The 26,259-nt window shown below is 36.5% G+C and overlaps 1 protein-coding gene across 2 annotated transcripts in view; it reads right to left on the bottom strand.

Annotated features, from left to right (window-relative positions):
• The window catches only part of PRDM5 (PR/SET domain 5), a 271,300-nt gene that overhangs the window by 101,642 nt on the left and 143,399 nt on the right, over positions 1-26,259 (bottom strand). For both annotated transcript variants that reach the window (XM_044682300.1, XM_044682301.1), the window contains exons 4-6: positions 20,569-20,749; positions 18,648-18,822; positions 8,967-9,088 (exon numbers count right to left, since the gene is read on the bottom strand). In XM_044682300.1, coding sequence (XP_044538235.1) covers positions 8,967-9,088; positions 18,648-18,822; positions 20,569-20,749 — 478 coding nt within the window. The remainder of the gene's footprint in view (positions 1-8,966; positions 9,089-18,647; positions 18,823-20,568; positions 20,750-26,259) is intronic.

Genomic DNA, 26,259 nt, shown 5'->3' with positions numbered 1-26,259 from the left:
TTTATATGTTTTTAAAAAATATTCATTCATTCCACCTAGACTGTCAGTTTAATTTCATATGGTTGGGCAAAATAGCTTCTAATAATTGCTTTAATTTCTTCTTCAATAGAGGTGAAATTACTCTTTTTATATTTGATACTGATGATTCAATTATCTTCTTTTTATCAAATTAACCAATACTTTATCTGCTTTATTTGTTTTTTTTCCAAAGTACAAGCTCTTAGCCTTATTTTTTTTAAACCCTTACCTTCCGTCTTGGAGTCAATACCGTGTGTATTGGCTCCAAGGCAGAAGAGTGGTAAGGGTAGGCAATGGGGGTCAAGTGACTTGCCCAGGGTCACACAGCTGGGAAGTGTCTGAGACCAGATTTGAACCTAGGACCTCCCATCTCTAGCCCTGGCTCTCAATCCACTGAGCTACCCAGCTGCCCCCCTCTTAGTCTAATTTAATAGTTCAATAGTTGTTTTGCTTTCAATTTTATTAATTCTTCCTTTGATTTTTAGGATTTCCAATTTAGTCTTCATCTGGGGATATTTCATTTGTTCTTTTTCTAGGTTTTTTTTGTTGTTGCATGCCCAATTCATTTATCTCCCTTTTCTCTATTTTGTTATATAAGCACTTAGAGATACAAATTTCCCCCCAATACTGCTTTGACTGTATCCCATTAATTTTGATATGTGGTCTCCTCGTTGTCATTTTCTTCAATGAAATCAGTAATTGTTTCTGTGATTTGTTTGAAGGATTAGATTATTTAGTTAAAATGCATAATTGAAACATTTCTGAATACTTTGTGAATTATAAAAATTTTGAAGATAAAATGGAATAATACTATCTAGAAATCTTAAAAACCTATATAAATATTGTTATTATTACTACTACAATTCTTACTATAACTATCCAAATTATATAGATAAGGTAATTGAGTTATAGAGAAATTAGATGGCTAGTCCAGGGTTAAATAGTAAGTTTTTTAGGCAGAATTTATAATATTCCTGAATCCAATGCTACCTAGTTGCTCTATGTATATATGTATATGCACTTAGGAGCAATAAGCTGAAAGAGACTTGAGCACAGATACTCTGAAAAAAAGTAACAGATTAATAAAAGTAGGAATCAGTGTTTTAGTATCAGAGGCAGAAATTCCTGTCCTGGAAATCTTACTCTAAATCTCTTAAAGGAGGGAAAGAAACACGTACTTATTCAGAACCTATTATTTACCAGGCACTGTGTTAAGTACTTTAAAAATATCTGATTTGATCTCCAAAACAACCTGTGAAGGGAAGTATTATTATAATCCTCATTTTACAGATGATGAAAGTGAAAGAAATAGAAGTTAAGGAAGTGAGTGTCTATGGCTGGATTTGAACTTGCCATCATGACTTTAATTGCAATGTTCTACCCACTATGTAATCTAGTTGCCTCTAACATTGAAAGGCTACCAATGGAGCAAATGAGCTAGCTGTTGGTTACCCACTTTCTCTTGCTACTTGTAAAATCAACTTCTCTTTCCAGTTGGATACCGCTTGGAAAATCATATTTCTCTATTGTAATTCTTGCATGTTAATATTTTTCAATCTATTCATGCCCAACTTCCTTATTGTCATTAACCATTAAACCATTAGCCATTAAAATTCATTCAAAATAAAAAATAAAAAAAATTTTGATTCTTGAGTTTCTTCGTTGTCAAAGTAATAAGTATTATAGTCAATTCAACCATAAATCCATTAAAATCCATTTTAAATCCACAGATCCATTTAAAGCCATTAAATTCAACCAGATATGAATAGTTTGTATTCTCAGTTCTTAAACAAGAAAGAGGTACCTCAGAAAGGTCCTAGGATGCCCCACATTGCACAAGAATTTCTCCCACAACATAACCAATTGGGATCTATTGAAATGTTTCTTGAAGATCTACAATGAAGAAGAATCTACTGCCTCTCTAAAGAAGGCTTGAAATGGTCTAAATCAACACGAGTCAGAAATAATGGATATATAGGCTTATGGGTTAAGATGGCAGCAGAGTAAAAAGCAGCTGCTTAAACTCTCCTAAACAAACACATATAGGACTCCTCAAGAAGACATAAAAACAAACCAAGACAAACGAAGGGACCCCACAACAGGGTGCAGCATTGAAAGTACATGGAATCTGAGCATTTCCATGCTATAAAGGGGTGAAACAGCTCTCACTAAAACGCGAGCTGAGCAACCCCCTCTCCCCACACCACCTACTGTGCCAAAGCCAGTGCAAAAGATTTAGAGCATGAGGATAAACAATTGCTTGAATGCATGGGCTGAGGCAGACATGATTGGGGATGTAGACTTGAAATGACCACACCAATGCAACTAACAACAATTTGGAAATAGGTCCTGAACAAGGACACATGTTACAACCAGTGGAAATGTGTGTTGGCCATGGGTGGGGGGAGAGCAGGGGGTGAAGGGGAAAGTAGGGGCATGAAGCATGTAAACAGGTTAAAAATGAATATTGAAAAATGTTTAAAATAAAATTTTATATTAAAAAAAAAGATTTAGAGCAAGTTTGGGGCACCCATTAAGTCCTTGGCAGCTACCTGGGATCACCAGGGCCTGCTCCTGAGAGCAGCAAGACTTAAGACCCCAAGAGGCTAAAGAACACGCGCGGACTTTGAACACCAACCCTAAGCACAGGCGTGGACGCCAATCCTCAGAGCAGGAGCGGATGAAGATCCTGAGCGGAGGTGCGGACCTTGGGTGGGGACACGGTGCAGAGGGGTGCACTACTGTGGAATCAGTGCCCTGAGACTGTTAAAGGAACCTCAGGCAAAGGAACAAGCAAGGGGACCACCAGGAGGCTTGACCTTGAGGACAACTAGACCTGAGACCTCAGGAGCATAAAGAGTACAGACAGACCCTAGGTGTGAGGATAAACCTGAGAGGGCTGAGGGCTAACAATGGCAAGCCAGACACAAGATCACCAGAAGAGAAAGGTCAACAAGAAGAAATCTTTATATTTACACAGAGAAAATCCAGACAACAGAGCAAACAGCAGAGGAGAACAAACAAGTAATCATATCCAAACTTTCCCAAAATAATGACAACTGGCCACAAGCTCTTGAAGAGTTCAAATCTGAGATGATGAGAAAGATGGAAGAGATTTGGCAAGAGAAGTGGGAAATAACTCAAAAGGAAATTAACAAAATTCCCAATTGGAGAAAGATGCCCAAAAATAAAACAAAATTGTAAGCAAATTGGAAACCAAAATCAGGTAAGAAAATAACAGTTTAAAAAGGCATAATTTCACAATTAGAAAGTAAGGCAAGTAAATTGAAGACCAGAAATAAACAAATTGAAAAGGAAAACCAGGCCCTAAAGGCTAGAATTGGGCAATTAGAAGCTAATGATCTTTCAAGACAGCAAGAATAAATAAAGCAATGTCAAAAAACTGATAAAATAGAAGCAATCATGAAATACCTCACTGAGAAATTGACATATCAAGAAAACAGGTCTAGAAGAGACAATTTGAGAATCATTGGTCTTCCTAAAAAAGCAGAAATTAATAGAAATTTGGACTCCATACTAAAAGAAATTATTCAGCAAAACTGCCTTGAAGTTCTACAACAAGAGGGCAATATAGACATTGAAAGGATCCATAGATCACCCTCTACACTAGACCCTGAAAAGAAAACCCCCAGGGATATAATAGCCAAATTCAAGAGCTTCCAAGTAAAAAAAAATATTAGAAGAAGCCAGAAAGAGACACTTCAGATATCAAAGAGCACCAATCAGGAAACCACAGAATCTGGCAGCCTCCTAAAAGACCACAAGGCTTGGAATATGATATTCAGAAAGGCAAGAGAACTGGGTCTACAACCAAGGATCACTTACCCATCAAAACTGACTATACACTTCCAGGGGAAAGTTTGGGCATTCAGCAAGATAGAAGATTTCCAAGTATTTGCACAGAAAAGACAAGGACTAAATGGACAGTTTGATATCCAACCACAAAAATCAAAAGAAACATGAAAATGTAAATAAGAAACAGAGGGGAAAGAAAGAAAACTCTTATTTTTTAAATTTGCTGTTTTAAAGGCTTCAATAAGATCTAATTATTTGTATTTCTATATGGAGAAATGTTATGTGTAATTCTCTGTAGTGAACTCTATTCACTATTAATGTATTCATTATTATAGCAATTAGAAGAATTATTCATAGTACTGTGAGAAAGATTAGTTAGTAATAGTTTTGGACCTTGCAGGAAGGGCTGGAGGATTCCCAGATGGAATGTAAGAGCAGGAAGTGGGCTTGTGCTCTGAGAGAGACTCCATTAGTGGTTAGCACAAACTTTTGCTAGCCCTGGGAGATATCAGAGTAACCGTGAGAGGGAAGAGTATCTATATCCAAGTAGGACATAAAACTCTATCTAATCCTACTGAGAAAATCAGAGGGATAAACCAAAGGGAGCAGGGGAGTGGGGAGGTCAAAAAAGGGAGGAGAGAAAAAGGGGGAGGGAATTCATTAGGCCTCAAAAAAAAAAGAGGGGAATAATAACGGAGGGGGTAAAAAGGGAAATAAATAAAGAGAGGGGATAAGGGTTACTGGCTTAAAGCAAAGCACTTGTTTAAAAGGAAATAGTAAGGGGGGGCAGCTGGGTAGCTCAGTGGAGTGAGAGTCAGGCCTAGAGACAGCAGGTCCTAGGTTCAAACCCGGCCTCAGGCACTTCCCAGCTGTGTGACCCTGGGCAAGTCACTTGACCCCCATTGCCCACCCTTACCAATCTTCCACCTATGAGACAATACACCAAAGTATAAGGGTTTAAAAAAAAAAGGAAATAGTAGGGGGCAGCTGGGTAGCTCAGTGAATTGAGAGTCAGGCCTAGAGACAGGAGGTCCTAGGTTCAAATCCGGCCATAGACAATTCCCAGCTGTGTGACCCTGGGCAAGTCACTTGACCCCCATTGTCCACCCTTACCACTCTTCCACCTATAAGCCAATACACAGAAGTTAAGGGTTTAAAAAAAAATAAAAATAAATAAAATAAAAATAAATAAAAGGAAATAGTATGAGAAGAAGGGAGTAGAACTAGGAGAGGATACCAAAATGTTGGCAAATACACAACTGATAATTAGAACTCTGAATTTGAATGGGATGAACTCACCCATAAAACGGAAGCAAAAAGCAGAGTGGATTAGAAATCAAAATCCTACCATATGTTGTCTACAAGAAACACATATGAGGCAGGTAGACATATGCAAGTTTAAGGTAAAGGGCTTGAGCAAAATCTTTGGGGCTTCAAATGAGAAAAAGAAGGTCGGAGTAGTGATCATGATTTCTGATAAAGACAAAGTAAAAATAGATATGATTAAAAAAGTCAGGGAAGGTCATTACAACCTGATAAAAGGCAGTATAGACAATGAGGAAATAACACTGCTCAACATGTATGCACCAAATGGCAAAGCATCCAAATTTGTAAAGGAGAAACTAGCAGAGCTCAAGAAGGAAATAGATAATAAAACCATACTAGTGGGAGAACTAAATATTCTTCTTTCAGATCTATATAAATCAAACCAAAAAATAAATAAGAAAGAGATGAAAGGTGAATGAAGTACTAGAAAAATTAAATTTAATAGATATGTAGAGAAAAAATAAATAGGGACAAAAAGGAACACACCTGCACATGGTACATTCTCAAAGATTGACCATGTAATAGGGCATAGAAACATTGCAAACAAATGCAAAAGAGCAGAAATAATAAATGTAACATTCACAGATTATATTGCAATAAACATAACAATTAGTAAGGGAACCTGGACAGGCAAATCAAAAACTAATTGGAAATTAAATAATATGATTCTCCAAAACCAGTTAGTCAAAGAAGAAATCATAGAAACAATAAACAATTTCATTGAAGAGAATGACAATGATGAGACATCCTACCAAACTCTGTGGGATGCAGCTAAGGCAGTACTCAGGGGGAAATTTATATCCTTGAGTGCATACATTAACAAATTAAGGAGGGCAGATATTAAGGAATTGGGCATGCACCTTAAAAAATTAGAAAGCGAGCAAATTAAAAATCCCCAGATGAAAACTAAATTAGAAATACTAAAAATCAAGGAAGAAATTAATAAAAATCAAAGAAAAAGAACTATTGAATTAATAAATAAGACTAGAAGCTGGTATTTTGAAAAAAAACAGATAAAATAGACAAAGTACTGATCAATCTAATAAAAAAGGAAAGAAGAAAATTAAATTGACAGTATCAAAGATGAAAAGGGAGACCTTACCTCTAATGAAGGGGAAATTAAGGCAATCATTAAAAACTATTTTGCCCAATTATATGGCAATAAATATAGCAATCTAGGTAATATGGATAAATATTTACAAAACTACAAATTGCCTAGATTAACAGCAGAAGAAATAGAATACCTAACAGCAGAAGAAATAGAATACCTAAATATCAGAAAAAGAAACTGAACAAGCCATCAAAGAACTCCCTAAGAAAAAATCGCCAGGGCCTGATGGATACACAAGTGAATTCTATCATACATTCGAAGAGCAACTAATCACAATACCATACAAATCATTTGATATAATAAGCAAAGAAGGAGTCCTACCAAATTCCTTTTATGACACAAATATGGTACTGATTCCAAAGCCAGGGAGATCAAAAAACAGAGAAAGAAAACTACAGACCAATCTCCCTAATGAAGAAAGATGCAAAAATCTTAAATGGAATACTAGCAAAGAGACTCCAGCAAGTGATCAAGAGGATCATCCACCATGATCAGGTAGGATTTATACCAGGAATGCAAGGATGGTTCGACATTAGGAAAACTAGCCACATAATTGACCATATCAACAATCTAACAAACAAAAATTACATGATTATCTCAATAGATGCGGGAAAATACAGCACCCATTCTTATTGAAAACCCTGGAAATTATAGGAATAGAAGGACCTTTCCTAAAAATAATAAACAGTACATACCTAAAACCATCAACAAACATCATATGCAATGGCGATAAATTAGAAGCCTTCCCAATGAGATCAGGAGTAAAACAAGGATGCCCATTATCTCCTCTATTATTTAACATTGTACTAGAAACACCAGCAGTAGCAATTAGAGAAGAAAAAGAAATTGAAGGTATCAAAATAGGCAAGGAGACTAAGCTATCACTCTTTGCATATGATATGATGGTTTACTTGAAAAGTCCTAGAGAATCAAGTAAGAAGCTTGTAGAAATAATCAACAACTTTAGCAAAGTTGCAGGATACAAAATAAACCCACATTCATCATCAGCATTTCTATATATTTCCAACACATCACAGCAGCAAGAGGTAGAAAGAGAAACACCATTTAAAATCATCCTAGACAGTATAAAATACTTAGGAATCTATCTACCAAAACAAACACAGGAATTATACGAAAACAACTACAAAACACTTTCCAAACAATTAAAACTAGATCTAAACAATTGGAAAAACATTGATTGCTCATGGGTAGGATGAGCTAACATAATAAAAATGACCATTCTACCAAAATTAATTTACCTATTTAGTGCCATACCTATCAAACTTTTTTACTGAACTAGAAAAAACTCTAACAAATTTCATTTGGAATAACAAAAGATCAAGAATATCAAGGGAAATAATACAAAAAATGTGAAGGAAGGTGGCCTAGCAGTACCAGATCTTAAACTGTACTATAAAGAAGCGGTCATCAAAACGGTATGGTAGGGGCAGCTGGCTATCTCAGTGGATTGAGAGCCAGGCCTAGAGACAGGAGGTCCTAGCTTCAAATCCAGCCTCAGACACTTCCCAGCTGTGTGACCCTGGGCAAGTCACTTGACCCCCATTGCCCACCCTTACCACTCTTCCACCTATGAGCCAATATACAGAAGTTAAGGATTTTTAAAAAATGGTATGGTACGAGCTAAGAGACAGAAGGGAGGATCAGTGGAATAGTCTTGGCGTAAATGACGTCAGCAAGACAGTGTATGATAAACCCAAAGAGCCCAACTTTTGGCACAAAAATGCACTATTTGACAAAAACTGCTGGGAAATTTGGAAAACAATATGGGATAGATTATGTTTAGATCAACATCTCACACTCTACATCAAGATAAATTCAGAATGGGTGAATGACTTGAATATAAAGAGGGACACTATATATATAAGTTAAGTGAACACAGAATAGTATACTTGTCAGATCTCTTGGAAAGGAAAGATTTTAAAACCAAGCAAGAGCTAGAGAAAATTACAAAATGTAAAATAAATGATTTTGATTATATTATATTAAAAAGCTTTTGTACAAACAAAACAATGCAGCCAAAACCAGAAGGGAAACAACAAATTGGGAATAAATCTTTATAACAAAAAACTCTGACAGGGGTCTAATTACTCAAATATACAAGGAGTTAAATCAATTGTATAAAAAATCAAGCCATTCCCCAATTGATAAATGGGCAAGGGACATGAATAGGCAATTTTCAGATAAAGAAATCAAAACTATCAATAAGCACATGAAAAAATGTTCTAAATCTCTAATAATTAGAGAAATGCAAATCAATACAACTCCAAGGTATCACCTTACACCTAGAAGATTGGCTAAAATGATAGAAGGGGAGAGTAATGAATGTTGGAGGGGATGTGGCAAAATTGGGACATTAATGCATTACTGGTGGAGTTGTGAACTTATCCATCAATTCTGGATGGCAATCTGGATGGGGGGAATGTCGGGGGGTGAAGGGGAAAGTAAGAGCATGAATCATGTAACCATGTTAACTTTTCTAAAAAATAAATATTGTTAAAAGTTAAAAAAATAAATAATGGATGTAGATAACAAAATGAAAGCAATAACTACTAGAACTCCACAGCTGTGAGAAGGATAATGGGGAGACCCACTCTCCCATTGAGAAGGAAACAGATTGCTGGGTCCTTCAGAATGTAAAGCCCCCAAGAAAATGACAAATTCTATTTTCACTTACCAACATGAATGTTTTCCTTGTGTTTTTTCAGAGCATCTTTACTTCTGAATCTCTTCCCACAGCCATCAGCCTTGCAGATAAATTGTAGATCCCCCTGGCATGCCTCTCTGTGTTGCTCCAAACTAGAATAGGGAGTCAGTAAAAGAGGGATGGGAGAAGTGAAAGAAACAGTTAAGAAAAACCTACCAAACTTAGCCTCCCAGCAGGCCTAAGGAATTGGCACCACCTGGGAGCCTCACAAAGCCTCTGACTGCATGCATTACCTAAAGCGGGTGAGCAGAAAAGAGCTTAGGCTGTCTGATCATGTGCCATCACAGCCTACGAAGTGCAAAAGAGGCATGCAAAGACTGGCCAGGAAGGACAGGAGAGCCAGGAGACCAACAACTCAGACACAAAACCTCGATTCTGAGCTCAAGGATGTATTGCAAACAGAACAGCGGAAAGTCTTCAAAGAATCCCCGGAGGAGGTCTTCTCCATGCAGTGAAGGATGCTAAAGAGAAAAACAGAAAAGAAAAATGAACAACAAAAGGAAAAAAGAAATGTTTCTGGGGGAAAAAAACATTCTGAATATGAGGTAATGATAATAACTAGGCACAAAGAGCTTTAAAGTTTGTAACAAATTTGTTATCTCATTTAATCCGCCCAATGACCCTGTCTAAGCCAAGATTCAAACTCAGGTTGTCCTACCCTGAATTTCTGACAAATCTTGACCTCAAACTAAGTTAACAGCCTAGAGAGCCTGAACTTTTTTAAGCCAAATCATTGAGGGCTGAATAGGATAAAAAATCAAAATGACCAATTTAGACTATGTAGGAAAAGGAATGCTCCAATAACTAATAGTGCAAGTGTCTTCATTTCTTATTCAGTTTTTTAATTAAATGTAATTATTCTTTCCTTCCTTCCTTCCTACTTCTCCCTCTCTCTGTCTCTTTCTCTTTCTGTCTGAATGTCTCTCTCCCCTAATATTCTCAACAGCAGAAAAGTTTTGATTTTTGGATTGCCTTGGTATTGAGTAATGACAGGGCTTCAAAAGACAATTATGACAATATATTTGATACATAATTCAAGACATTTCTGAACATTACTTGAATAAGATTCAGGAATAAAGGCAAGCTACTCTTCAGTTGCTCTACAAGGATTCACATTATGTTTCTGACTCTGTCCTATCCTACAACCCCAAGAAAATTACTTAACTTCCCAATGCCCATGCAGCTCTCAAAGACAAAATATTAGTATCATATAGGCAGTTGTACTTCTGCATTAGAGAAGAAGCTTTTCCCACCAGGACTTCCCCACTCCATTGAAAGGAAAGCTTTGGGACAAGATGAATAATAATATGTTTGTAATTGTAAACTGAGGTCGCCTGCAATATAATTATATCACAGGAAAGCAGCATTTGGGTCTTGGGGAAGAAAGTTCTGGAAATGGAATTAAGATTAGATTATAGGTTTAGATACTGACTAGTGAATATTGTCAAGCTAGCTACCTCACTAAGCTTTAGTTTTTTAAATCTGCAATAAAATAACAATAGCTAGCATTTAGAGGGCACTTAAAGACCTATAAATCATTTTGTAAATATCTCATTTTAATCTCATAGTATTCTCAGAATTATGTGTTCTCCTCACAGAATTCCTGTATGATAACTGGTATATTTTTATCCATAGGTGGCTCAGGAGATAAAGTACTAGCCTTAGAATTGGGAAAACTTGAATCCATATCCTACCTCACTCACTTACTAGTTATATGATTCAGAGGAGTCACCTTAACCTCTGCTTGCCTCAGTTTCCTCAACTGAAAAATAGGGATAATATCAGCATCTGTTTCCCAGAGTTGTTCTGAGAATCCAAAGAAAATGTTTGGAGGTGGAGCAAAGATGATGGAGTAGTAGCAGGAAAAATTTGGAGCCTCTCAGAAATTTCTTCCAAACCAATCATTGCAAAGCAGCTCAAATGGACAGAGGTCAAAACAGAGTGAGTAAAGGAGCTCTTCCACTAAATACAACAAAAAGTAGGCAGTAAGAGAGGATTCCTATACTATGAGGGGATAAAACTTCAAAAGGGTCTACCCTTCCCCCCACTCACCCACCAGTTAGAACCAGGTCTAGTGAAGCCACCAAATTCTTAGGGGGTGGCTGAAAGCACCACACACTAACTCCTGAGGGTTGTGCCAGACATGGAAAGTGAGACTCAGGGAAGAGTAGGGAACTCTGTCCACAGCAGATGCAGTGGCACCAGCAGCTGAGGAAGATAGCCTCAGGGCAAAATGTGGTACAGCTTGCTACACTAGAGACCCATCCTTGAATATACCAGCCCTAGGAGGTAGGGCTCAGACCTGTAGCAGCAGCAATAGGCAGCAGCAACAGTAGCTGAGGAAGATCACATAGAGAACATCAGAGATCTACCTGCCCTCACTCAGGTTTCTAACAGGAATGGGAAGATAGTACCAAGGCAAAGCCTCTGAGACAGAAATTAAGAAAGCAATGATCACCAACATAAGGAATCTCAATACTCTAGTGGCAAAAGGAATAAACAATAGCAAAAAAAGCTCATGACCCTGGAGAATGTCTATGGTGAAAAGGAACAAAACACAGAAGCAACAGCAGAGAGTAAGAAACAAGTAAACAAATCCAAACTTTCCAAAAAAGAAATGGAAATTTGTCACAAGCTCTGGAGGAGCTCAAAATGGAGTTCAAAAACCAAATAAGAAAAATGGGAAGAAAAGTGGTGAAAAGAAATGAAAGTAATACAAAAAGGAAATAATAGATTAAAAGACAAAAATTGCCTATATGGAAAAAGAGGCATAGAAATGAAATGAAGTAATAAGCAAACTGGAGATCAAAATTAACCTGCTGAAAACCATGAAAAAGAGGATAGACCAAACCAAAAAGGGAAATAATGGGGGCAGCTGGGTGGCTCAGTGGATTGAGCCCTAGGCCTAAAGATGGGAAGTCCTAGGTTCAAATCTGGCCTCATACACTTCCTAGCTGTGTGACCCTGGGCAAGTCACTTAACCCCTAGTGCCTAGCCCTTACCACTCTTATCCCTTGGGTAAGGGTTTTTTAAAAGACGGTTAGAAATCAAAGATCATAGATGAAAATCAGTCTTTAAAGACTAGAATTGGGAAAGTTGTTAATGATCTCATAAGATAGCAAGAATTAATAAAGCAAAATCAAAAGAATGAAAAAAATAGAAGACAACATGAAATATCTCCTTGAAAAGACAAGTGATGTGGAAAAGAGATACAAGAGAGACAATTTGTTAATTATTGGACTATCTGAAAGCCTGAAACAAAAAAATTAAAAATTTTTTAAAAGCCTTGACATCATAATACAGGAAATTATCCAAAATACTTCCCTGATATTCTTGAACAAGAGGGCAAAATAGATGTTGAAAGAATCTATAGATCACACCCTACATTAAATCTCCAAAAGACAACCTACGGAAATGTTATAGCAAAATATAAGAGCTTCTAGGTCAAAGAGAAAATACTGCAATTAGCTAGAAAGAGACAATTCAGATATCAAGGACCTCCAGTCAGGATTACACAGGATCTGGCAGCTTCTACACCAAAGGACTGCAAGGCTTGGAATATGATATTCAGAAAGACAAGAGAATTAGGTCTACAATCAAAAATTGCCTACCCCTCAAAACTGTCTCTATTTTTTCAGGGGAAAGAATGAGCATTTAATAAAATAGAAGATTTCCAAGAATTCCTAAAGAAAAGACCAGAACTAAATGGAAAATTTGATGTACAAGAAGAAAATTCAAGAGAATCCTAAAATGTAAATTAAAGGGTTAAAAAATTAAGGGCTTCAGTAAGGTTAAATTAATTATATTTTTATATGAAAAATGATATCTGTAACTCTCAATGTTTTCATTATCATAGTAGATAGAAGAAATATTCATAGAAAGAGGTTCTGGTATTAAGCTGTTTCTGAGTATATGTAAAAAAAATCTGGGTGGCGGAATGAAAAAGATGATACTGAGAGGAACTTGAAGGAAGAGGTGTAAAAGGGAATTTTTGGTTCTCTTTGAGTTCACACTTGTGAAAAGGGAATCCTTTGTTCTCTTTGCCTAGTTGGAGTTAACACTTTGGTTGGCAATAACTTTGAATCAATACATGCTTGAACTAGTTGGAGGGATTCACAAACCACTTGGTGAATTCATATCTTACTTTATGCTAGGTGAGAAGCCATTAAGATACTTGGAAAGCTCCACCCTTTTCCCCCAAACTCAAACAGCCAGAAACTTTTGGATTATTTTAAGAGTTCATACACTCCAAAAAGGTATGAATCCAAAGGTGACAACTCAGACAATTTACAAACTATGATTGACCTTCATGAAAAGGGACAGGGACAGGAAACCACCATAATAATCATGAAGGCAGTCTGGTAAAATAGAATTTAGTGGAGAATGAACTCCAAGAAGGAAGTTGGATTCAAGAAGAAGGTCAGCTCAAAGAAGAAAGTTGGCCTAAAGAGTCACTTTCAGCTCTAGTCATTGTCTTGTGTCTTGACCTGCCTCTTGGAGGGAACTTGGGTGAGTGAATAGTTGTTTTTTTTCTGATTGAAGGTTAATAAGTGCTGGCTGAGCCAAGCACTGTAATAATATTTAGTTAGATAGGCTAATGTCTTTTCTACCCTTTTTTATTTCTCTACTTTCACTCTTTCCACATCTTTTACAAATAAAAGATTTATAATTTTCATATATTTAGCCAAACCATTAATTTTAACACTTAACAGAGGTAAAAATAGGTTAAATTATACCACATAAAGAGGTGAAAGGGAGGGGGGAAATATTATTATAACATGAGGAGTAAGAGAGTGGTATAGGTAATACTTACTAAGAGAGGAAATCAAAATGATGGGGAATACACAGGTGGTAATCAAAACTCTGAATATGAATGGGATGAACTCACCCATAAAATGGAAGCGATAGCAGAGTGGATTAAAAACCAAAATCCTACCATAAGTTGTCTACAAGAAATATACATGAGGCAAGTGGACACACACAAGGTAAAGTTAAGAGTCTGGAGCAGAATTTATTGAGCATCAACTGAGAAAAAGAAGGCAGGAGTAGTAATCATGATATCTGATAAAGCCAAAGTAAAAATAGATCTGACTAAAAGAGATAAAGAAGTTACTTATAATCTGACAAAAGGCAGAAGAGACAATGCAGAAATATCAGTACTCAACATGCATGCACCAAATGATATAGCATCCAGTTTATTAAAGGAGAAACTACTGGAAGTTAAAGAGGAAATAAATAGTAAAACTATACTAGTGGGAGACCTGAACTTCTATCAGATTTAGATAAATCAAATCAAAACAGAAATAAGGGATAAGATAATGAAATCTTAGAAAAATTAGAGTTAATAGATATATGGAGAAAAGTAAATATGGATAAAAAGAAAGATATCTTCTTTTCAGCAGCACATGGCACCTTTACAAAGATTGAACATGTACTAGGACATAAAAACATTGTGAACAAATGTAGAAAAGCAGAAATAATAAATGCAACTTTTTCAGATCATAATGACATAAAAATATAATTAGTATGGGTACATGGAGAGGAAGTTAAAATTAATTGGAAATTAAATAATTTTATTCTCCAAAACTGGATGGTTGAAGAATAAATCATAGAAACAATTACTGATTTCTTTGAAGAGAATGACAATATGGAAACAACATATCAAAATTTATGGGATACAGCAAAAGCAGTACTTAGGAGAAAATTTATATCTCTGCATGCCCATATTAACAAGATTGAGGAGATTAATGAATTGGGCATGCAACTAAAAAAAAACTAGGAAAAAAATAGTAAAATCCCCTCGGGTAAAGACCAAATTGGAAATCCTAAAAATCAAATGATAAATTAATAAAACTGAAAGTAAAAGAACTATTAAACTAATAAATAAAGCTAGGAATTGATATTTTGAAAAAAACACAAATAAAGTATTGATTAATCTAATTAAGAAAAAGAAAAAAGAAGGCCCAATTAATAGTATCATGAATGGAAAGGGTGATCTCACTTCTAATGAAGAGGAAATTAAATCAATTATTAAAAGTAATTTCACCCAATTATATGTCAATTAAAAATATAAATTGCCTAGATTAATAGAAGAGAAAATAAAATACTTAAATAATCCCACATCAGAAAAAGAAATTGAACAAGCCATCAAGGAACTCCCTAAGAAAAAATCACCAAGGCCAGATGGATTGACAAGTGAATTCTATCAAACATTTAAAGAAAAATTAATCCCAATACTATATAAACTTTTGACAAAATAGGCAAAGAAGGAGTCTTATCAAATTATTTTTATGATACAAACATGGTACTGATTCCCAAGCCAGGAAGACCATAAGCAGAGAAGAACTATAGACCAATATCCTTAATGAATATAGAAGCAAAAATATTAAATAAAATACTAGCTAAAAGGCTACAGAAAGTTATTAAAAGGATTATTATTCACTATGCCTAGGTGGTATTTATATAAAGAATGCAAAGATGGTTTAATATTAGGAAAACTGTCTACATAATTACCCATATCAACAACCAAATGAATAGAAATCACATGATTATCTCAATAGATGCAGAAAAAGCCTTTGACAAAATACAACACTCATTCCTATTAAAAATACTAGAAAATATAGGAATAAAAGGGTCTTTTCTCAAAAGAGTGAATAGCATTCATTTAAAACCATTAGCAAGTATCATCTGCCTTCTCAATAACATCAGGAGTGAAGCGGGGATGCCCACTATCAATACTACTATTTAATATTGTACTAGAAATGATAGCAGTAACAATTAGAGAAGAAAAAGAAATTTTTAAGGGATCAACATAGGCAATGAGGAAATTAAACTATCATTCTTTGAAGATAACATGATGTATCTAGAGAATCCTAGAAAATCAACTAAAAAGGTAGTAGAAAAAATCAATAACTTTAGAAAAGTTTCAGGGTAAAAAATAAATCCACATAAATCATCAGCCTTCCTATATGTTTCCCACAAAACCCATTAGCAAGAGTTAGAAAGGGAAACTCCATTTAAAATCACTCTAGACAATATAAAATGCCTGGGAATCTACTTGCTAAGACAAATTCAGGAATTGTATGAACATAACTACAAAACACTCTTCACACAAATGAAACTAGATCTAAAGAATTGGAAAAAAACATCAATTGCTCATGGGAAGGACAAGCTAATGCAATAAAAATGACAATCCTACCTAAATTAATTTACTTATTCAATGTCATACTATAAACTACCAAAACAGTTTTTATAGAATTAGAAAAAATTTTACAAAGTTCATCTGGAAGAACAAAAGGTTAAGAATATCAAGAGAGCTAATAAAAAAATGTGAAGGATAGAGGTCTAGCATTACCAGATCTCAAACTATATTATAAAGCAATGATCATCACAACAATATGGTATTGGTTTACAGATAGAAGGAAGGATGGATCAATGAAATAGACTTGGCATAAATGAAAGTAGCAAGATAGTGTTCGATAAACCCAAAGATCCCAGCTTTTGGGACAAGAACTCAATATTTAGCAAAAACTTCTGGGAGAATTAGAAAACAATATGGGAGTGATTATTTTTAAATCAACATCTTACACCCTATACCAAGATTAATTCAGAATGGGTAAATGACTTAAATATAAAGAGGGAAATCATAAACCAATTAGGTGAACATAGAATAGTTTGCCTGTCAGATCTATGCGAAAGGAAGGAATTTAAGACCAAACAGAAGACAGAGATAATTTTGATTAAATTTAAAAAGTTTCTGTACAAACAAAACTAGAAGGGACAAAACCAAAATTAGAAGGGAAGCAACAAGTTGGGGGGAGGAGGGAATTATAACAAAAACCTCTGACAAAGGTCTAATCTCTCAAATTTATAAGGAACTAAGTCAATTGTACAAAAAATCAAGTCATTCTCCAATAGACAAATGGTCAAGGGACATGAATAGGCAGTTTTCAGATAAAGAAATCAAAACTATCAATAGGAAAAAGTGTTCTAAATCTCTCATGATTAGAGAAATGCAAATGAAAACATCATTGAGGTACCACTTCACACCTAGCAGATTGGTCAATAGGACAGTAAAGGAAAATAATAAATGTTGGAAGGTTTGTGGCAAAATTGGGACACTAATGCATGCTGGTGGAATTGTGAATTAATCCAGCCATTCCGGAAGGCAATTTGGAATTATGCACAAAGGACTTTAAAAGAATGCATATCCTTTGATACAGCAATACCACAACTAGATTTGTACCCCCCAAAGAAATAATACAGAAAAATACATGTACAAAAATATTCATAGCTGCACTCTTTGTGGTGGCAAAAAATGGTAAAATGAGGGATTGTCCCTTGACTGGGGAATGGCTAAACAAATTGTGGTAACTTATGGTGATGGAATACTATTGTGCTGTAAGGAATGATGATCTGGAGGATTTCTATATGAACTGGGAGAACCTCAATTAACTGAGTAAAACAAGTAGAAGCAGGAGAACATTGTACACAGAAAGTAAAACATTGTGGAACAATCCAATGTTATGGACTTTGCTGCTAGTAGCAATGCAATAAGCCAGGACACTCATGAAGGACTTAAGGGAAAAAATGTTAACTACATCGAGAGAAAGAACTATGAGAGGAGAAATGCAAAAGAAGAGCATATGACATCACTTATCACATGTAAAAATGGGTATGTCATTTGAGCTTAAGGCTTTAAAAGATCACTCTAGCAAAAATGAATAATATGGAAATAGGATGAAGTAAAAACATTTGTATAACCTAGTGGAATTGCTTGTTCGCTCTGGGAGGGGGCACAGAAGAGGTGAAGGAAAGAAAATAAATCATGTATACATGGAAAAATTTTTTAAAATAAAAAATTTTAAAGAGAATGTTTGTAAAGTGCCTGGGATGGTGCCTAGCACACGGAAGGTAGTATACAAATGCTAGCTGCTATTATGATTTTATTATCATTTTACAGATGAAGAAGCTGAGGCCAAGAGAGGTTAAATTACTTCCCCACAATCCCAAAACTAGGAAATATCTAAAGCAGCATTCAAATTCAGTTCTTCCTGATTCCAAGAGCAGCTCTCTATATAATGATCCCTTTTCACTGTCTCACTATAAATGAAGGTGACAGATTTACTTGACTGAGAAATTTTTGACCCCAGTTTTCACTCTATTCTTCACCTTCTTCTCTTGCTTGAATTCTTAGCTGTCATCAAGGCTCATCTCAGATTGCTTTCCTGATCCCCTCAAGTGTTTATGCTAGATTCCTTCAGAAATCACTTTCCCTAATTTTGTACATTTCTTCCAGTTACTCCTCTTGGTTTCATCCTCACACCATTCTCACCCCTAAAAAAACAAAAACTTCTTGAGGGCAGAGTCTTTTTTTTTTCTTCTCTTTGTGACCTCCCAGGGATTCCTGACACAAAGTTGGTACCCAAGAAATGTTTAAATGAAGTACATTGAGAATTAACAGATTGGGCCAAGAAAAGCCCCATCCTCTGGCTTTTGCAATGAGAAGTCAGAACTTTAATTCCCAAGCACCACAGTGACTGCCTAGAACAGCAACTGGGGAGCAAAGAGTTAAATTAAGCAATTTCTTCAGTTTAAGACAATCCTCTCACTATTTGGTGAAAGATCCTGGGGAAAGGGGTGGTTACGCACTGTCTCTGTAAAGCTTGCTTCACAGGGAATTTCTTCCCACAGTTCTTGCATTTGAATTCTTTCTCTTCACTTGGCTTTTGATGCAGCATCTGCAGGTGTTCAGCCAGGATCTCCTGACTGGCAAAGCTCGACTCACAGTGGGGACAGGCATGGTCTTTTTTACAGCTTGAAGGATCTAGAAATGAAACATGGAGAGAAACAGGAATTTTCATGTTCAACTTAGGATAGTAGGATAGTGGACCTCTTCTCTAAACTTTAGAAATTAATATGTTTTCTTTGTTAGTACCAGTAATCCACTGTGTACTCCTTTGCCATGTTATAGTCATTAATTTAAATTAAATTTAATATTTTTATTGTAATTTAATTGTACTCATTTTATGATTTTATGTTATTTTATTAAATTTATTTTTTAGTGTTCATTAAAAGACCATGTTAGCATAAAAGGGAAAGAAGGAGACCTGGGTTCAAGTCTTAATGGCTATTTGACCCTGGATATATCATTTAACTTCTTGGGGCTCTAGGCAGGTCTCTAAAATTAAACATTATAGAGAAAGTGCCAGCCTTCCTTAAAAATAGGGAGTTTTCTCACTCAGGATTTTCTCAGAAGCACAAAGTTAGAGGTCTAGTCCTCATTCCTATCATCAGTCAATTAACAAACATTTATTAAACACCTAGTTAATGCATAGTAGTGGGAATGATCACAGGAACCGTGTATTTCACTCTCTATGGAAAATAGTTCCAATATCCCCAAATGAACTATATGTCTCTCAGTCATCTCACATAAACACTAAATCAAATACAGCAAATCAATTTTGAGGAGTAAGGAGATTAAAAATCAATTAATCCTTATTCATTAACTGCTTCCTAGCTATATCCAAACATCTCCCAGACTTCAGAATGTCCATGTCTATTTATAGGTCTTGGGACACTGATCTGAAAAAAAACAGAAAGTACCAAACCTACTCCAAAATGGGCTGTAAAATGTTGCTATGCCCTAGCTCTAATTTTTTATATTAGTATAATGAGAGGTGGTAGGTAAGAGTCAGGAGAACACTCCTAAAACATACTTATTAAATCATCTGAGAGGAGATCATGATTTCATTGAATGAAATCTGAAAGGACTGAAGAAATTAACAGCCTCCATATGTTACAGCGGAGGAAAGAATTTTGTTCATGCAGGGATAGTGAGTTTACCCAAGGTCACACAGGATTGGGATTTCCATTCAAGCCTTCTGACTGAATCCAATGCCTTTCTACTGCAATCCCAGACCACAGGTTTAAAGTGAAATTGATGTGATCTGTAGTCACTACGAAGTGACCCATGGAAATTGTGTGGCAATCTGGAGAAGTTTGCAAATGGATAGAGGACTGGTCTTGGAGTCAGGAAAATCCAGATGTTCAAATCTTATCTCTGATATTTACTAGTTGTGTGATCATGGGAGAGTTGTTTAATATTTCTCAGCCTTGGTATACTCATCTAGAAAATAGGAATAATAATAATAATAACTAACTGCCATTTTTATAGTACTTCAATACGGGATTACGCCTTGAATACCCAAACTAGGTAATTTCCAGGATCTTGTCACTACATAGTATTATATGATTCCCACAATAACAACCCTGTGAGGAATTTCTGGCCAATAGCAGTTAAGTGACTTGTCCAGGGTCATATAGTTAGTGAATGTATGAGGCAATTCAATACCACCTAGTTGGTTATTTTTGTTTGATTTTTGCACAGAAATATTCAACTATAAGTTTTTTTTAAAAGGAAGTTTGATAGACACCATTTGAGAGATGCTCAATCCTTGGCACCTTGAAAAAATATCATAAAATTTATAAATTCTCAAGTGGATGATTTTAATGCAACTTAATGTCAGGATACCTTTCTGCTCACACACCACATGAATGTATGAGTGAATACCTTTTAAGTGACCTGGTGTTTTTCTTATACGTTTTCCATGAGTTTCTTTGTTCATGGCTATTTCTTCCACCTCTTCCTCTTCCTCCTCATCCTCTTCCATATCACTGTCAAGATAGCCAATCAAAAGCTCTGTGTCTGTCTCTATATCTTCAACTGCCAAGTAGAAGATGTTTTCTCCTTCCTGAGGACAGCAGAAAGAAGTTCATGGCCACTTAGAGATTTCTTGAAACAATGGTGTTACATAGATAACTAAATTACAAATCAACTTTCCCATGGTGTTTTATAATTACAGTAGAGAGGCAAAGAGTTAGTTAAGAAAGGGAGCAGGATCCATATCCCACCTCTGACATATACTGGCTGCATGACCCTAAGCAAATTATTCAGTCTCAAAGGCCACTAAGACCAAGTAACAGAGAAGGTGCTGATCTGTATGGGTGGAGGTATTTTCTCACCTGGGAAGTTCCGTACACCAATGAATTGACAGGTCTACTCTGTTTCTTTGTTGCCTTATCAAAATAATGCATTCTATATCATATATCACCTCATTTCAACCTTATAACATTTCAAATGTTACTAGCTCCATTTTAGAGAAGATAGGAGAATAGAGTACTTCCAGGTTAAGATGGCCCCAGAATAGAAGCAAGGCTCTTCCTTTCCTCTCCACCAACCAATATAAAGTGCCTCAAAAGGACAAAACCAAAATCAGATGAGTAAAGGGGCTCCATTTTAGGGTGAAGCATTGAAGTATGCAGAGTATGGGCATTTCCATGCTAAAAGGGGGCAAATTTACTCCAACAAAAGCATGAGCTTATCATCCCTCCCCCACTTGACCTAAGGCACCAGAGTCTGAGTGAGTGCGAGGCAACCTCTAGGTTCTCAGGTGGCTGCCTCAGGCCATCCCCTAAGAGCAGCAAGACTTTTGACCTCAGGAGGCTAAGGAATGTGGAGCTTAGACACAGAGATAAGGCAAGGTTGCATATAGAAGACACCAAGCAAAGACTCGAAAAATAGCCTCAAGGAAAAAAGCTCTCTGGAGTTCAATATAAAGACTGGCCTACCTTCTTCACACAGACTTCTTCAGGGCAATCTCTAGGTTCTCAGAGGCTGCCTGAGGACACCACAGATGTACCCTTAAGAGAAGCGAGACTTGGGAACTCAGGAGGCTGAAGAATGAGGACCTTGGGCTTAGAAATAGAGGAGAGAGGGATGGCACACAGCATACACTTGAAAAATAGCCACAGAGTAAAAAGCACACAGTAGTTCCATACAAACAGAACCCACCTTACTTGTTTATACTTCTGGCTAGGAAGGGAAGGAAAAACCAACAACACAATGAGGACAAATACTCAAAGAACTATAATCTATAATTACAAAAAAAAAAAGAAAAAAGAAAAAGCCCTTAACTCTGGATAATTTCTACTTGGAGAAACAATAGACTACAGAGGAGACAACAGAGGACAACGAACAAGCAAACACATCCAAACTCTCCAAGAAATCAGGCTGAAATTTGAGAATCAAGTTAGGAGAAACTTGGCAAGAAAAGTGGGAAATTGTTCAAAAAGAAAACAACAGTTAAAACACAGCCTCCCACTTCGAAAAAGAAGTCTGGAAATCAAAAGAAATGATAAGCAAATTTAAGACCAGAAATGACCTGCTAGAAGCCATAAAAAGCAGGATAGACCAAACAGAAAAGGAAACTCAAAAAATCATAGCTGAAAACCACTTTAAAGACCAGAATTGGGCAAGTAGAAGCTAATGATCTCACAAGACTATAAGAATTAATAAAGCAAAGTCAAAAGAATAACATAATAGAAGGAAACATGAAATATCTCACTGAGAAAATGATTGATCTGGAAAACGGATCTAAAAGAGACAATATGAGAATCATTGGTCTACCTGAAACCCTAGAAATGAACAGAAATCTTGACACCATACTATAGCAAGTTATCCAAGAAAACTACCCTGATGTTCTTCAACAAGGTGGCAAAATAGATATTGAAAGAATCCATAGAAAACCCTCTACATTAAATCCTCAAAAGACAAATCCCAGGAACTTAATAGCCAACTTTAAGAGATTCCAAGCTAAGGAGAAATTATTACAAGAAGCCAGAAAGAGATAATCAATCAGGATTACACAGTATCTGATGGCCTCCTCACTAAAGGACTGCAAGGCTTGGAAAATGGTATTCAGATGGTATTCAGAAAGGCAAGAGAACTGGATCTACAACCAAGAATCACTTACTCATAAAAATTGACTATATACTTCAAGTGGAAAGAATGGGCAATCAATAAAATAGAAGCTGTCCAAATATTTGTAAAGTAAAAACCAGAACTAAATAGAAAATCTGATATCCAAATACAAAAATCAAGAGAAAAATGAAAAGGTAAATAGGAAAGAGAGGAGAATTTTTTTTTCCTTTAAGGACTTCAATAAGGTCAAATGGTTTATATTCCTATATGAAAAAATGTTATTTGTAACTCTCAAAAATTGTATTCAATATTATAGTTATTAGAAGAATTATCCATAGGTAGAGATTAGGGTATTAAGTGATTTAAGATGATATATAAAAAAAGAAAAGGGGGGAATAGAAGATGGCACCAACAAAAACTTGAAAGAATAAGAAAAATAGGATGATCTATACCACATGAAGAGGTGCATGGGAAGGGGCGGGGAAGAATACTATTATAAGAAGGAGAGGAAGAGAGTGCTAAAAGGTAATACCAAGGGGGAGTGGGGCAGGAAGTACAAAAATGAAGGGAAAAACAGACCCTAAAAAAAAAAATTACGAGGTTCCGGGTTAAGATGGCGGCAGAGTAAGAAGCAGCTCTTAACCTCTCCTGACTGAAACATACAAAACTACTCAAGGGGACATAAAAACAAGTCCAGACGAACGGAGGAACCCCATAACAGGACACAGCGTGGAAGGTACGTGGAATTGAGGCATTTCCATGCTATAAAGGGGTGAAACAGATCTCACTAAATCGCGAGCTGAGCAACCACACCACCCCCACCCCCTCCACACACAACACCTATAGCACCGAAGCCAGCTAAAAAGAAATAGAGCAAGTCTGGGGCACCCATCGAGTCATTGGCAGCTCCGGGGCCTGTTCCTGAGAGCGGCGGGATTTGGGACCCCAGGAAGCTAGCGAGCGCACGCGGAATTTGAGCGCGGGAGCAGGACGCCGGGAGCGGACGCAGGGTGCAGAGCGTGGGCTGAGAGCGCAGGCATGGGTGGAGGTGTGGGTGGAGGCAGACACAGCCAGGAATTAAAGCTCTGAAACCCTGAGTGGGGAACCAGTACAGACGGGTATACGACTGTGGAAGCAGCACCCTGAGACTTGTAAAGAAAACTCCGGCAGAGGATCAAGCAAGGGGGTCCACCAGGGGGCTTGACCTTGGAAAAAACCAGAACTCAAACCTCAGGAGCCAAAAGACCGCAGACAGACCTTGAGCGTGAGGATAAAGCTGAGAAGCTGCTGGGCTAATGATGGCTACAAAGTCTCAGGAAGTTCAGAAGAGAAAGATTAACAAGAAAAAGAAGTCTTTAACACTCGACAACTTTTACACAGAGAAAATTCAGACAACCGAGCAAACAGAGGAGGAGAACAAACAAGCATCCGGACCCTCCTCAAATAAGGAAAACTCCTCACAAGCTATGGAAGAGTTCAAAACTGAGATTTTGAGGAAAATGGAAGGGATCTGGAAAGAAAATAACAGTTTAAAAGATAGAATCTTGCAATTGGAAAGTGAGGCTCAGAAACCAAATGAACTGATAAGCAAATTGAACACCAGAAATGACCAGATTGAAAAGGAATGCCAGAAGATTATAGCCGAAAACCAAAAGATTATAGCCGAAAACCAATCACTAAAGGCTAGAATTGAGCAATTAGAAGCTAATGATGTCTCAAGACAACAAGAACAAATAAAACAAAGTCAAAAGACTGAAAAAATAGAAGGAAACATGAAATATCTCAATGAGAGAGTGACAGACCAAGAAAACCGGTCTAGAAGAGACAATTTGAGAATAATTGGTCTTCCAGAAAAACCAGAAATTAATAGAAACCTGGACTCCATACTAACAGAAATAATTCAGCAAAATTGCCCTGAAGTCCTACAACAAGAGGGCATTATAGACATTGAAAGGATTCATAGAACACCTGCGACATTCGATCAAGAAAAGAAAACACCCAGAAATATAATTGCAAAATTCAGGCGTTTCCAAGCAAAAGAAAAAATCTTACAAGAAGCCAGAAAGAAACAATTCAAATATCAAGGAGCACCAATCAGGATCACACAGGATCTGGCAGCCTCCACGCTAAAAGATCGCAAGGCTTGGAATATGATATTCAGAAAGGCAAGAGAGCTAGGCCTGCAACCACGGATCAACTATCCATAAAAATTGACTATATATTTCCAGGGGAAAGTATGGGCATTCAACAAAATTGAAGAATTCCAGGTATTTGCACAGAAAAGACCAGGGCAAAATAGAAAGTTTGATATCCAACCACAAAAATCGAGAGAAACATGAAAAGGTAAATAAGATACAGAGGGGAAAGAAAGAAAACTTATAATTTTTAAATTTGCCTTTTTAGGGGCCTCAGTGAGATCTAATTATCTGTATTCCTATGTAGAGAAATGTTATGTATAATTCTCTGTAGTGAACTCTATTCACTATTATAATATTCACTATTATAGTAATCAGAAGAATAATTCACAGGGTGAGGGTGGTACGACATGGGGGATGGGAAAGAGGGGGTGAATAGCAGGGGACACCAAGAGAAACTTGAGTGAATAAGAAAATAGGATATTCTATTACACACAAAGAGGGCATGGGAGGGAGAGGGGACAAATACTATTATAAGAAGGAGAGGAAGAGAGCATTAAGAGGTAATAATCAAACCTTACTCTTAGTGTAATCAACCCAGAGAGGGAAGAGTAGCTATACTATCCACTGGGACATAAAACTCTTATCTAACCCTTCTGAGAAAGTTAGAAGGGATAAACCAAGGGGAGCAGGGGAGTGGGGAGGTCAAAAAAAGGGAGGGGAGAAGAGGTAGGGAATTCATAAGGCCTTTAAACACAAAAAGAAGGGGAAAATAAGGGAGGGGGTAGAAAGGGAAGTTAATCAAGGGAGGGGATAAGGGATAGCGGCTCAATAGGAAATAGATAGTAAAACCATACTAGTGGGAGATCTAAATATTCCTCTGTCAGATCTAGATAAATGAAACCGAAAAAATAAATAAGAGGGAAGAGAGGTGAATGAAGTCCTAGAAAAATTAGATTTAGTAGATATGTGGAGAAAAATAAATAGGGACAAAAAGGAATACACCTTCTTCTCAGCTGCACATGGCACATTCACAAAGATTGACCATGTAATAGGGCATAGAATCATTGCAAACAAATGCAAAAGAGCAGAAATTATAAATGTAACCTTCTCAGATCATAATGCAATAAAAATAATAATTAGTCAGGGCACCTGGACAGGAAAATCAAAAACTAATTGGAAATTAAATAATATGATTCTCCAAAACCAATTTGTCAAAGAAGGAATCATAGAAACAATCAACAATTTCATTGAAGAAAATGACAATGATGAGACATCCTACCAAATTATGTGGGATGCGGCCAAGGCAGTACTCAGAGGGAAATTTATATCCTTGAGTGCATATATTAACAAATTAAGGAGGGCA

The sequence above is a fragment of the Gracilinanus agilis genome, chromosome 6 (genome assembly GCF_016433145.1).
Source record: "Gracilinanus agilis isolate LMUSP501 chromosome 6, AgileGrace, whole genome shotgun sequence".
In the NCBI taxonomy this organism is placed as follows: Eukaryota; Metazoa; Chordata; class Mammalia; order Didelphimorphia; family Didelphidae; genus Gracilinanus; species Gracilinanus agilis.
This window is presented reverse-complemented; position numbering and strand designations above follow the sequence as displayed.